Source organism: Corapipo altera, unplaced genomic scaffold (genome assembly GCF_003945725.1).
Source record: "Corapipo altera isolate COAL_440 unplaced genomic scaffold, ASM394572v1 63, whole genome shotgun sequence".
Lineage (NCBI taxonomy): Eukaryota > Metazoa > Chordata > Aves > Passeriformes > Pipridae > Corapipo > Corapipo altera.
The window spans coordinates 2,161,363-2,176,847 of NW_020884928.1; the positions used below are offsets into that span (position 1 = coordinate 2,161,363).

Consider the following 15,485-nt stretch of genomic DNA (forward strand, 5'->3'; position numbering starts at 1 on the left):
ATTATAAATCACCAACAAAATTCTTCCTGGGCTTTGTACTGTTTCCTATCAATTTCAAAAAGGTAGAAACAAAGCAATACATGACTGTATAACTTCTGCAATCCTTCACTGGAAGCCTGTACAGGAGAAGAATAAAAAAAAAAAATAAAATCTAGATTTCTATGTATGTATTGCAACATTAGTCAATCCATCATCTTCCAAATGAACCCCTACCTCATCCTTTAGATACGATATGGTTCCTGCACACCAGAGTTGAATCCTTATTCCAAACAGCATTTGATCATAGTTTCCAACAGGATTATAAACGTGCTGCCTGCACTGATATGATGCCGTCACGGGAATTCCGTGTTTCATACCTTGCTTGCTTTCACAAATGTATTTTGTTTAAATTTGGGGTAGAGTTACTCATAATATTAGAGCATTAATTGGAAACAATAGTGCATTTAGATATAAGCACACATACAGATTTCAATGCAGGTATCACACAGCACATTTTGAAATCTAAGGTTAACTACAGGGTAAAAAAAAGTTTAAGTGCTACCTTGGGAAAAGCAGTAATTCCTTTGCAAAATGGAAACAGCTCACAAATACCAGGTATATTTATATTTCTAATATATTTATGTATATTAAAAGTTAAAATACGACAGCTTAAACATCAAACGCTGTGGTTATATTGGGGTACAAAGATACAACAATGTGAATTGGAAATGACCATACAAGCTCATGAGTCACATATGTCTTCTCCAAAGAGCTGCAATCAACTGCATCATCAACAGCAAACGAATGTTTCTGCAAGTGTTTTTGTTTTAAGCAACTCACTGAAAATCACATGGTTCTTTAAGAGAAGTGTGTTATTTATGTATCTCATAAGCTTCAAAAGGAACAGTCAGAACTTGCAGCAAAATCATTTTAATAGATAAAGCAGGTAACATTCAGAGTTGCAAAGTTTCCAGATAGCAGATTTTTTAAGTTAGCTTTTTATTCATTATAAACCATATTTTAAGTAATCAGTTACTTATTTATTGAAGTGGGGAAGGTGGGGAGTTACCTACACATTTCAGAAATGTTGACATCGTTGACATACATGTAATCTTTTTTATCACCCAAACCAAGGGTGAAATTTGCTGACTACTGAACTTAACTGAATGAGTTCCTGAAGTTTTCTAAATTTTTTCCATGCTAGGTAATTCAGACTTAAGTTTTTCCATCTTTGAATTCTGTAACAGCAGCAATTCCTCCCCCTTCCTCTGTCACCCAGCACTCCCCATCTCCTCCCGTTTTTAGCTTGCTTTTGAACAATCCGACTGCCAAGCAAAATCAGTCTGCTCTTTGTGAAGTGCTTCAGCTTCCACACACTGCAGGAAGCTTTGCCATTGTGGACTGATGTGGCCTTCGTATCATTCAGTTCTCCTTTACCATCCACATTGAAAACAGGTGGGATTTTACCGTCTAGCAAATACTGGACTGTATATACCGTGAACATCCACGCTACAGAAGCATCATATTTAACAAGTTTACCTACCCGAATATTTGACCAAAAGACAAACTGAACACAGCTACGACCTATGCAAATTGTGCAAACACCAAGTCTTTGCATATGAACTAAGAAGGCATTAAAATTCATAATTAGCAAAACATGTATGCATAAGAGGACTTCTTAATATATAATCCAAAGTTCTCGAATTTCCTAACTGTTGAGCACTTCAGAGCATCTCTGAACCTCCTTGTCTGTATATATAAATTTATGTGCTCAGGTATGTATACGTATTTATAATGAGAAAACAGTCTAAACTCATTTGTAAATTCTCTATTTATTATTTTAGAAGCAACACATATTGGAAAGCTTAAAAGCAAGTTCATGACAAGGTAATCCTAACACCTAAGCATGATAATTGATAATGTCACCCCATCCAGCAAGATGTCTTCTGATTAATTAAGAAACAGAATACAAGATCAACAACACCAGGCATATACATTAAATTACCTAATGTGGAGATATTTGTTATAAATTACTGTAATAAACACATGCTATAACAATAAAATTCATTATTGCAATGCTATTCCTGTGTAACTACCATTTTTTAGCTATCCTAAAATCCTTTTCAGGATAAAATTCCCATGATCAGTCCCTAAGTAAAAACAATACAGTAATACCACTACAAAATTTAATTCATATGGGATTTAGTATGGAAAACAAAGCCCTTTAAAAACAAAGATTCACTTAAAATATGCAGAAAATACTACTGAAGTATTTAAAACACAATATTGAAATTTTAACAGTAAGTATTTTAAAACAAAATAATGTGATACAGTTCCAGAAGATTTTTTATCTCAAACTTTTCTAGTAGATGTGAATTGCAGCAGAACAAAAAAAAGTACTTCTTTTTTCTACAGAGAATTGCTGCATATTTTGAAGTTGTGAGGTTAAGGGAAGAAAATATTTCTTTGAAATTTTTAACTATATTTAATGTCTCACACCATCTTATTTGTGTGATCATTGTTAAGTCTGTGAGATTTTGGAATTTTTGCAAGTATGACTAAAATATGATTGTAGTAACAATTCTGAGGAGGTAAGTAGCATACGTGGATTAAATGACAGATAAATCCCTCTAGAGCAAGTCTCCATTTCTTAAATAAGGGAGTAAACTAACTTACCTAAAAACCTTCATTTGTAAACCTAACTTCAGTTGATATAAAAGTAAATTTCAGCACAATTTTAGCTCTCTGAGTATATTAGGGATTTTTTTTTAGAAGGATATATCTATATAAAAATAAAGATATTTATACATGTGTGTATACACATTTATATACATAGGCTTTTAAAACACTTCAGTATTACTAGCAAAAAGACAGTGAAGTTTCCAAATCTTAAAACATTTCCTCTGCCTGCACTCTCCAATGTAAATAACGCTTACCGTGGTGAGAGACTTCCTCTGGGTGATCCTCCTCTGCCAACAAGGCTTCGGCTATTATCTCCGAGATCTTGATCTGCAGTGTAAATATTTCACAGCTGATAAATCACCTTTTCTTAGATAAGAGTTTTAATATCTCATGGAGATATTTTAAAAATACCTTAAATCTCAACTTCTATCTGTAGTAACTGCTGAAGAGTGAATAAGTAACTAGTTTAAGATTGCTGAACTGTAGCATGTAAGGTGTTGTCCTTACACATTTCTGAGGCTGTACCAGGCCATGGATTATGTTCACTTCTTTCATTCCTTTCAGTTTTACAGCACAGAAGCGTGGTTTGCATTTGCAGTACCCTCCCCTCAGCCACTTTTAATTTGTACGGTGAAAGTAATGAATCACAGCTGTGGACAGCTAATCTGTATGCTTATCACAGCAAATCCTGATGCTCTGTATTTTTTTAACACTTTGCATCCCAAAACAACTCATAAAATATGTAACGTATTAAACTTACTGCTGCCATCTAACAAGCACACATTATTCTGCAAATTTACTGAAAACTTTATGAAAGCGTATAATTCACTAATTCCTATTTATAAGCAGAAGCATAGGAAAGCCCCTTGCTAAAAAGGTAGTAAAACAAACAAAAAAGGCCTCATTAAATATATGAAAACGTTTTGCTTGGAAGGACTCAAAAGGGTTATTTTCCCTATGGCCTCTCAATAAAATAACCCTATCTGCCCCCTTCAAGGTTGCCCTCCCCCTATTCTGAGTCAAGCGACCTCCGACCCCTCGGAGGGCAAAGACATGACTGATCCATTCTTGGTAAACTGCTAAACTCATTCCCTTCCCCCAAACAGGCATGACTACTACGACATGTCAACAAATCCTTACGGAGGGAATGAAACAAAGCAAAGCCAGCGGCTCATTAAAACCGCAGCGGAGAGCCTCCAGTACCAAATGCCAACCGGTAAATATTCACAGGATTATTAAACGCTGCACAAGTTCTCTAACGGGATCTCTTTCACACGAACTTGTATGTAATGCAATTTCATGAATTATGCAAATAAAGGTTTCAACTATTCACGACAAAACCCAGAGCTGTGTTACTCCGGTTGCAAAGAGCCGGGAACTGAGCGCATCAATCACAGGAGTCACAGGAGACACTGGTGCATTCCTGCCTGCTGATGGCTCTGCTTAAACATTTACATTTCACACACCGAGGGGAAAAAAAGGGGGAAGAAAACCCGCGCTGTTCCACAGAACAACTGAGAATTTACTTCCAGCACAGAACAACTTTGTACAGACATTTAATAACCAAATGCCGAGCAGAGCTCACAAATAAAATTTAACAATCTTTTTAAAAATACTGAGGTCTGTGAAGCTGCACATTTGCGCCGGCAGCGGACGCTTACCTGCTTGGCTGTTTTCAGACTGAGCCATAAGTGCTGCCATGGCTGAATTTGGATTCAGCCTATTGCCGTACATGTGGGATGGAGGCAGACTGAGAGAAGATCCAGGTAGGGTGTTTGCCTGCAAGAAACCGATTAAAACTTGAATCATTGTTTTAAAAGGGGGAGAAATGCTAGATGTATTTTAAAGAAGCCTTTCTACTGCACAATTATTGTCTTTGTAAGTTGAATGTTTTTTAAAACCAATGTATTTAAAAGAAAAAAATATTTTTCCTTTGTGAGTACAGAAACAGAATTGCAGTGCTTTGAAAATATGTCAGTTTTAAAGTGTGTTGTACTTGTCGTTGGCAAGATCTGTCAATTAAAAAAAATCCTTCTAGTAAAAAAAGTACTGTGGCAAATATTAAAAATACCTAAACTGCATTTTAAAACAACCACAGTGTAGCAGGACAGGCAGATTTCCTTGCGATCCTGAAGTATGCGCTCAATGCTAGGACTTAGTAGCATGGCGACCATGTGGTTATCCTACTAATTATTTAATCTTATTAAACCATTTACAAAATAAGGGCAGGTAGACAACAGATGTCTCACAAATGCTTGGGTTCCTTACATCACAAGCCGGCTGTGGAGGTCAAAAGGTCCAACTTTCAGCTCTATAGTTTAACTACACAGAGCCATATTTCCTTTGCTCGGCTCCGTCATTAGTAAAACGTGCACACTATTTTGTTACTTCCTATTTTGATAGACTTGGAAGCCTGGTGTTTTTTTGTTTTGTTTTGTTTTTATTTTAAAGAACGCAAACAGCCATTACAAGTATGTTTTCTATACAATAGGGGGCTCGGGGAATCACAGCTTTGCCCTGACCCCATATAAGGAACTGTATTTTTGGCAGTTGGCCAGCTCTACTTATTGAAGAGCTCCCAAAGTTTGTGTTCATTCATGTTGCTAACCACAATTCTGAAGGTCTCTGCTGGGACTTGTGCCAAACAAGCGAAAATGAACCCTTGAACAGATGAAGCTAAGGAGGCTGGCCAAAATCTTGCATAATCCAACGCAATAAAAATACCTTCTTCTTTGGCTGCTGATGCTTTTTCCCTTTCGAAGAAAAGATTTGTGTCAAATGCTGAGTTGCAGAGACAGGCAATCAAAGAAATAAAGGCACGGCTGCTTATTTAAAAGGTATTTTCCTACCTGATAAAAAAATTATTTCAGAACAAAGAAAAGACTGCAATGGGGGTGGGGTGGGGGGTGGAACTGAAGATACACAAACCTGTGTGATCACTGGTTTTAAAATTAATCTGCTAAGAAAATGTAAACAACCTTTACACATGAAACTTTTTTTGAAAAACAAAAAAAGCAGGTGAACAGTAAGGAACTCAATTTCTGGGACATTTTGACATGGATAACTGCACACAAGAGACAGGGGAAACATACTGGTTATTACAGCAAAATATTACAGAGTATAAACTATGTATCTGGAAAGAATCACACACTACCATTAAGGTTTGGCTTTCAGCCAACATATTAAACTTGATGAATGGACTTTTATGAATTCACACAACTGTTTTCAATGATGCTTTATTTACTACATACTGGTGAGAAATTGTGCCTGATACTTACATTCTTCTACTGTCACAAAGTTAGAAAAAGCCACAAGTAATTGCTTACAATGATCAGGGTTTTTTTCACTTTTCAGTTTATAGGTATGTGCAAGATTGCTAGACATGGAACCAGAGCATCAATTCACATCTGGCTGTTATTTCTGGTTGTTTGGTTGGGTATCTTTAGTAGAATTAATCGGAATTATTTCTAAGTCTTAAAAACAATGCAGGCACTTCCACCTATATACAACAGCTTCCAGAACTACAGTATGTATTAGTACTGTGACACTGACCGACAAAGGCAGCAATACTGCACAGCTCCTGCTATTTTCTTTAACAAATGCCCATACTGCAATTCCAACTCAACTATTACTGTTCACTACCAACCTTCAGCTGCTTTCCCCTCAAAACCGAAAACACTTCAAAAACAATATAGGTTTTTGTCAAATCCTTTCACTGAAGAAACCTTACAGAATGGAATATTAAGAGATTCAACCAGTATTACCATTCAACCATATCTAAAAGGTCAGACTAGCAAAATAAAAGTCTACACATACTTAGTTTAAATAGACTGGTTGAGGTTATGAATTCTACTAATATAGTTTGTGCCTTTTTTTTTTTTTACTCCAAACACCAGGTCTTATTTCTGTTCAGTTTTAGAATATTTCTCTAAAAGATTTCTTTTAATTCCACTAAGTGTACTGCTCACATTTTGCACAGAAGATGTACACCTACTCTCACTCAGTCCATGTAATTCACTTCAAGGTTGCTTAAATGTGCAATAGCAACTATATATTAGTTTATGATGGCAGGGTAGCTATAATCAGCAAGGAGAATATGTGTTAATTTGACTGAAACATGCACAAATAGCTTTAAGAACTTTCTGAAAATATTTAAGTATCTTGAAGGGAGTTGCTAAAGTTTGTTGAGTAACCATCACATCACAAAACAAAAGACATCAAAGGAATTAAACAATGTTTGCTGAGTGGGTTGATAGATTAAAAGACTTAGCAGGATTTAAACAATATCTAAGAACTTGAGGTTTTTCACAAGTGGTGGTTTCACCGAGACTTAACCCCTGTTTATACTTAATATTAAAGGTGTCCTACAACAAGTTGGAACTACCAAAGTTCTAGTGCCATCCTATGCAATTCTCACAGAAAAAAGACAATAAAATTGTTCAAGTTAAGTTGGAGGCAAATTAAAAACTTAGAAAATACTTTTTTAAAACGGCTACGTAAAATGACAAGAATAATGATTTGCGAAGCTTTCTTCTGTATGTGACAACTTCATCTGACAGGGAAGTAGAGGAGGTGGAGGAGTGCTACATTATTTAAAGGTGAAATAGGAGCTTCATGTTTCACTCACAGTCGAAACAAGCTGTAGCAAGCATTTATTAAAAATGCGCAATCATCCTGTCAATACATATTAAGGTCACAGGACTGAAACATGTTCTAAAATGCAAAACTTTTAAAGCTGTATTATTCTTTATTTCAACTGATACCATTTAAACACTCAACGCAATACATGATAAAAACGTATGAAGTAATGAAAAAATGAGACTGCTAAGTATTTATTTTGAAAAGGCAGCAAATTTTCCTAAAAATATTTTAGCAGAAGGATTTAAGCCCATCTAGAGGTACGTAACACACTGCTTTCCTTTATGGCATGTTCAATAAATCAGTAAAGCCATAAGCAGCAGAGCAGCACAGAAGGACGATGCATTGTAATTCACAGAATGTGCACATGCAATAAGAATAAATGATTGATATTTGATTGATGCTTAAAAACACTTCCTCTACAGCAAGAGAGAAAGTGCAAGTATATTCTTCTAATTAAAGAACAAGACTTGCAAGTTAACTAAATATATAATCCAAAACACTTAAAATAGTTTTGTATTTATCTGCATGACTCTCAAATTGTATTTTACTCTAACAGTATGACTACAAAGTTTCCCAAGTAACTGAATATTTACTTAAAATTTCCAGGGAAAGCAGTCTGTTCATTTCAAAAGTTTCATGTTCTTTAAACAGAAAAAAAACTAAAGGGAGAAAAATTAGGCAATACTTAGCTGTATGCAACTAGACTAGGTCTCAAAACTTTTGAGACCCTTTGAACATGCCTTTTCCCCTGTTCCTTTCAAGTTTTATGCTATGAAATATTTTCTGATAACAGGCCTCATTTCTGTCTCAGCTCCACACCAGTAAGGTTTTAATACTCAGCGTGTGATGAGAGATGAAACCAAGTGTGAACAACTTTTGGGTCCCATGAGTAGGCTGACTGTTGAAGCTGTCAGGTTCAATTGCATCATTCCACATTATTCAATGCCCCAAACTGCTCCCTAATTGTTAGGGGCTTAACATATTCAAAACCATTGTTTAGGCTAATGCTGAAATGCCTACAGTTGAGTTTCCATAAAGAAAGGGGAGGGATTTAATTGTAGTTAAACCATTACTGAACTCTCCTCCTTTCATGATAGGACAACAAGGATGGCCGGAACAACCAATTCCAAGACAGCTTCTTAATCAGTTTATATCCAATCAACATCCCTTTTCCCCTCTGCTTTAAAAACAGTCACTGCGATATTGTAGCTTTGTGTTATATCATCATGATGCTTTACAATTACTGACAGATCACCTAATTACCTATTTCTGCCAATATCTATTTGTCAGAAATAATTTCAAAGGTTAATTTTATTTCTTGTTTAAAATAAAAACATATCATTGTTCCTGTGGTTGGGGTCATACCATTAACCAATCATACTAGGTTCTTCATCACAGCACGATGCTGGATATAAAGCACAAAACTTCCCCTTGTTCTTATTAACACAAAGTTAAGAAATAAAGAGCATTAGATACCACAAACAACTAGTTATGGCCAACTACTACTGAAAGCAGTATAAAAGATTTTGATGTAGATGAAGTTAAAAGCTACATTTTCTGCAGGCTTTTCTGTTACACTTCTGAGAAGATGTTACTAATGCTTTCCATGCAGTTGTCGAGCTTCATGAAACATGAAAGGAAATTCAAGCACCAGACCAAGTATTAACATCAGCTTACTTCATCTAGAAGTCATCTTAGAGCTCATGTATTTTCGTCTTATGACAAGCAACATTTATCTGAACAATGTATTAATTAATTAAAACCTGCATTGCAATTAAATGAGCTTAGATATGAACACATATTAATGCTAGGCACATAATTATAATAAAAAATTGATAATATGCATATATATAAATTAATTGCTTTTCTTGAGAAGTGAAAAGAGCTGCCTGTCAACCAACAGCAGCAAAAGTAGCCTGGTCTTATGCTTCCTAGCTTAACTTGGACAAGTGAAGAAATATTATTTTTATCCCTGGAATTTTTAAGGCCTTTGCTTGGGTACTGAAGGCAATGGGAAGACTATGCTATTGCTTCCTTTTTTCTTTCAGTACCTTTAACTTCATTTAGGAGATGTGAGGGAACCACTGATACACAACATCACTTGCCTTCTCTGAACTGTGGTCAGCTGTTCATCTGGGGTGGCAACGCACACCCACAGGGGGGTGGTCAGACCACAGGTAACTGCAACACAACAAAGCATCTAGGAAGCCCAAGAGGAAGGTCTGCCACAACAACAACGTCTCATGTATCACTTGCTGCAACACAACCCTTCAAAATTTTCACCACAAATATGAATTTGCTTAGAAGTCTTATCTAGACCTTATTTCTAATGAAAAAAAAAAAAATTCCAAATTCCTGGTTATTTTCCTATATGCCAAGAAATACAGATGGAATGGAGGACAACTTGGAAGATCCTTAATCAAGCACTGTTTCCACATTTCTTTTGAAAATTATAATCTTTTCAAAACAACACAATAGCACAACACAATATTAATCTGCAGCATGATATTTATATTTAAAATATTTATATATATTAACTAAACTCATACTTTCATTTACATCTTATTAATACACATTTTGGCTGTCATAAGTTATAAGTTGAACATAATTAATAATTAATTTTCATGCAAACTATACTGACCAACTGATTAAAACAGACTACAGGAACTACTGATGACTGAAAGCACAGAGCAAATCTTTACAGCTAAACTCATCTCACCTGCTATCACACATCATCAATGTGCATCAACCCCCAGCAGCCACTGCAGTGTTTTACTCATTCATTCTACGAAAGCAATACTGAGATTAAAAAGATAACCCTCCCATACTGTCATCCTTACCATCCAAGCACTCTGAAGCCCTTAAAGTCCGAGGTTTTTCTTAAACAGATAATCAAGGTCCAATTACACAATAAATGTTTTCACTACCTGGCTGAAATAAAAGAATTAACTCTTTAAAAGTTTAATTAGGAGGTTGGAAAAGTTAAAATTAAGTCAGAAAAAGAGTTTTATGAAGTCCTGTATGGATACAATATTCACATCATTAGTACTTTTTCTGTTACTAACTAAAATACAACTTTGAACTTCCAGCTGTAATGAAGACTCTCACTTATGAACAAGCAAATAATCAAATACTGTCTTTGAGAATCAATTGTTTTGATTAAATGTACAAATAAATCTTTCAATTAAATGAAACCATCTAACCTTCAAACAGCAGCGCTCAAGTATTTTCCAAGAAAGGTATGAATGAATGCAACTGGGAAACACAGTGGGATTTGAAAGGCAAAATGAAAAATTAATGGCACACCTACAGAAACTAATTTATACCTCTGCCCAGTGTACAACGAGGGCACATCAAGTCATTAAAAACCACACGGATAGAAGGCCTATCTTCCAGTAATGTGAAAACACTATAACCTCAACTGTACTACTAGTTTACTCCTCTCCTCCATGTTAACTAACCTGGATATTATATAATATTTTAACAGTCAAAATCTCTTTAGTTATATACCAGACATAAAAAAGAGACTTGTACAAAAACTAACCAGAATGCTGCTTCATTAAGAGCTCTTTTTTGGTTGGTTGGTTTTGTTGTCTAGGTTTTTCTGTTTGTTTGTTTTGTAGTAGGCTTAGGTGGTTTTTTTCAAAGGAGGCTTTACAGAAATAAGACCCTGGGGTTCCTCCAGCTCCCCTACAGACCTAACTGAAAACAGAACTATCATTTCAACACAAATCCCTTTTACCTCAAGTTTGTTCCTCCATCCTTTCCATCCACCTCTCTCTTTATAGCACTTAACCTGTATGTGCTCTACATAGACAATGGAAGCGCTGTCTTGCCCAAGAATCTGCTTTTCTTAAGAACCTTAACCTACCTATGAGGAATCTCAATTTCACTCTCATACTGACTAGCAGAGAAAATGGCTTTATTAGGGAAAAAACTCAGTAATCTATTTTCTTCGTATGAGTATCCCAAAGAAAGCCAGACACTTGTAATATGGCAAATAATGGATCTGAGAGAAAAGTAACTACTTGAAAAATTATATTTCAGAAAGAGTAATAATATAGAATCAGCTACTTGTTCACAAACATTGACATTTTAAGTAACTAAATAAACCTCAACAGTCTTTGCTATTTAACTGATGAAACACCTACAGTAGCAGAATTGCTGCTGTGTAAAAATGCTTGCAAGATTCTCAACATTTATAGAAGGCCTGTAAGGACACTGACTCAGCAACCAACTTTGCAGCTTGTAACAAAGCACACACCATGTAAACTTGAAATCTTTTCCAAGTCAGACCTACACGTTCAGTTCCATCCAAATAGTTTTATTATTTCCATTGCATACAAACTAGAAAATTTCACATTTTTCACATTCAACACTATTACTATTGTCTCAGGCAACTAAATTGAAGTAGTGCTACACTCAGTTCAAGGAAGAGGTCAGTGTGCCTCAGTTGCCTGGAGACTGATGGTTGCTACAGCAGCACCAGATAAGCCAAGCTAAATAAGCTTCAGCTTGAAGGCAGAAAACATTTATTGCTAGACCGAAACATTGATGCAGTTGTCTCAGCATGCAGCCTGTGCAAAATCATGCAACTGCCTTTCAGACTACCTCTATATTGCATAAGTCTACGCGAAGACAATCTTACTGAAGCAAGAGGAAAACACAAAAAGTAAAGATTTTCATTGGGCTAAATACTAGATTACTTGCAACTATGATTCCTTTGTTCTTCTACTTGAGTCACATGTTAGAAGGAATTTTCCCTCTGGCTGTAAATTCTTGCTCCTTGCTACTCTCATCCACCCCCACCCCAAAAATCCTCAGTTAGATTGCATGAGAAGAAAATTAGATTTTTACCCGTTTTCCTAGAAGTAATAAGGAATTAAAACCTCTTTTAAGTGAGAAACAAGAAAATTCAAAGCAAAAACCTTTACTAGCACAGTTCTTTTACATTTTTAATTTTGCAAGACTCAAATTTAAGTGGCTGTGACACAAATATATTGGAAGAAAAGTCACTGTTTAGCACTGACACCTTACACCACAATATTAAACCTCTCTGTCTACAACATACTGTGGGGATGCATTCAGCACACTTTCTAAATCTCCAGAGCTGGCAATTTCCTGTGGCAGTGAGTCCCGAAGATGAGCAACATATTCTATTAAGAATGATTTCTTTTTGTTCTGGTTGTGCTGACTTTTCCTTTTAGATCTTTTTTTAAGTTATGAGACAAAGAGAACCAAGAAATTTCAGCATCCAAACAGTCTGTGATCCACGTTGATATTTTACCTTTGACTCGGTGAGCAGGAACCTCTTTCAAGAGACTTTATCATCAAGGTGTTTGGATAGCAACATAAAATATGTTAACTGGTTTTCATGTATCCACCATTTCTATTGATTAGAGAATTCTAGTACCACAGTAAAGGCACAATTTCATTTTTCTGGAAGGATGCTGCTTAAGCCATGCAACATCATTACCTCCAGATGTTTTATTATTCTCTTTTTAATTTTCACTCATATTAAAGTTCCTACAAATCATCTTTAAAAAGAAAAATGCAGAAAATACACCCAAACTGACCGCAAATTGGTAAAACTGGGTACTGTTTTGCATTTTAAAAAAAACAACAAACCAAACAAAAAAACCTCACACCACCACCACATACTGTATGACAATGTAGAAACTGAACTTAAAAAATGAACTAATAGAACTTGCTTATTTTGGAGAAACTTAGCAATATATTAACATATTGCCATAATCACTGTCTATGCTTTACCTTAATGACTAATTACTAAGGAGTGAGAGGTGTCACCACAAGGCACTCAGCTGTTACTAGCTTTGCAGATATGCAGTAGAAATCTATCCTATCTGCACTCCGGACTACCTAAGAGCTCTTATGGCATTCAATATCTCAGTGATTTCTATATGAAGAAATAGACTTCAGAAAGTGGCTTGAAAAAAATGTAAAATGAGAGTCAAGTTCTTCCTAAGTTCTGGAAATCATCTCTGATTACTTGTCTAATGCAATTTAATATAAATAGGATAAGTTCCTTTGCATGGCAAACTCTAACTTTTAACTTCCACATTGTTGTGATGTGCACCTTCAGGAGTGAAGCAGGAAACTCACTTAAGCAGCCAACCATCTAACGCAGGTTACCACAGTCTGAGATTGTCACAACTGTCACATCCCAAAGTCCTGCAACTGGGGGCAACTCGTCTTGTTCTGTGTACTCATTCTACTCCCCAAAGAAAAGTTCATTAAACATTAACAGCTGTTAGACCCACCATTTTCTAGAGTATCCACAGGGAGGATGGCCCAGAAACTTCCCTTGCTGCCTTGTTTCCCAGCCTGCCCAGCTCTAGCAAAATTCAGATGCTTATTAACCTGAAACTTTCCTTCCTTCCTCATGTTTACATTGAGCTGAATATTAAAAAACAAACCAAACCAACAACAAAAACCACCACAAACACCAAACCAGCAGGAAACAGAGCATGTTCCCCTGAGCAAGACTGGGAAACAGAAGTGGGCAAGAGTACCTTCCTTGGCCATACTGAATTCGAGAATGTGAGATCCATAATTTGAGGCTACAACTGTAAACCTGGAAGAATCAGGAAGATGCATTTTACTGTCCTATGAAAATGCCCAAATCCCTCTGCTGAAGACTTGCAAAAACTCCGCTCAACTTTAATTTTCAGCAAAGAAACAAAGGGTATTTGTTTAAGATGTGCTCTTAAATTCCTTCATAATTCCACTCCTGTTGTGGAAGGTATAAATAAGAATAGTCCCGAAACTGCTCCTGTCTTCTCTGTTGATAGGGACAAGAACTAAGTATAAAGTTCCTATTTCCTGTACTTTCATTTATTTTCCCATGAGTGCTAGAATATAAAATAAAAAGGACAAGAAAGTCCCTTGATAGCATGCAAAATGATGAGCAGACTTAAACTATGACAAGAAAAAAAATCCACTAGAACAGGAAGCCAAAAATAGTGTAGATGGTGACGTGGAGAAAGAGCAGGGGACTACAGAGATCCAAAATTAGGGACTAGATTAATTCAGAAAGTGAGAAAATATAAACTGCAGGACAGATGCATCTGAAACATCATGTGCCCTACATTCAGAATCTGAAAAAAATCTCAGGATTCCTGAACTTTCACATTCCTCTGTTGCTAACAAATAACTCCAAATCTACTGGAAAAAAGTAAGCCTTATCTCCCTCTAAAAGCTGGATCAGACAAAGAAGGATAACCACCACTATATGAATGCTACAGAAAACCCTGCTGTTTTTCTACTGCTCCTAAGGGGAGTAAAGCCAAACGAACTTCAGAGGGGACAATGGAAGCGATAAAAAGAAACTTATTTCACTCAGCATTGCAACCGAGCAGCAGCACCTACCTCCCCAATTATCACGTCTCTACCTTGGAGGCAGTACTTCATTACACTACGCAGAAGTGGCCCTATCATGTCATCACAAATAAATCCTGGATGTAAAAGAATAACAAACAGCAACTATTTATTCAGTTTCCCTATCTCTGTGCAAGCTACAAGGACTGCTGTTACAGACACTTCTGGGTTTTTTCCTTCTTCATTATCTGCCTCTGTGGCGAAGGAAGTACAAGGCATAAAGTAAGGGCTGGGAATTTAGGCAGAAAATAAAACAGAAGCTGCAGAGGAAAAAAAGAAGAAATAATAATCCAGTAGCAGCAGCAGAAAAAAAAAAAAAGTAAGAAAGAGAAAATCTTTTCAATTGTATCTGTAGAAGAGGTTAGTGGCCGGTGTATGCAATATTGCTTGAAAATGCCTCACAGATGTGCTTATTACAGTCACTAAGAGATACCATCATGCAGTAGAATGAAAAAATTCATCTACAAAGTCAAAATTTTATATTGAATTGTCAAAAGAATAAATCCTGAAAATTTCTGAATAAACTGAGATTACTTTAATGTAAAGATCCTACCTTACTGAATCATATGACAGCAAACCCAAAAACTTGATGAGCTATAAAGTTTTAAAGCAAAAGGCTGTATATTTAAGCAAACTACTATGTGCCATTTCCACTCCCACTAAAAATACTACTGAAATGAGATGCCAAAACACTTAAATGCATTTTTTCTTAAAAGCAATACAGTCTGAGACACTAAACAGGTTTAATAATCAATGACTGAATAAAACCCAGTCAAAACCTTTAC

At 35.9% G+C, this 15,485-nt stretch overlaps 1 protein-coding gene across 7 annotated transcripts in view; it reads right to left on the minus strand.

Annotated features, from left to right (window-relative positions):
- The window catches only part of MLLT10 (MLLT10, histone lysine methyltransferase DOT1L cofactor), a 123,154-nt gene that overhangs the window by 14,474 nt on the left and 93,195 nt on the right, over window positions 1–15,485 (minus strand). For all 7 annotated transcript variants that reach the window (XM_027658797.1, XM_027658799.1, XM_027658802.1 and 4 more), the window contains 2 exons: window positions 4,323–4,440; window positions 2,916–2,988 (listed from right to left, as the gene is read on the minus strand). In XM_027658797.1, coding sequence (XP_027514598.1) covers window positions 2,916–2,988; window positions 4,323–4,440 — 191 coding nt within the window. The remainder of the gene's footprint in view (window positions 1–2,915; window positions 2,989–4,322; window positions 4,441–15,485) is intronic.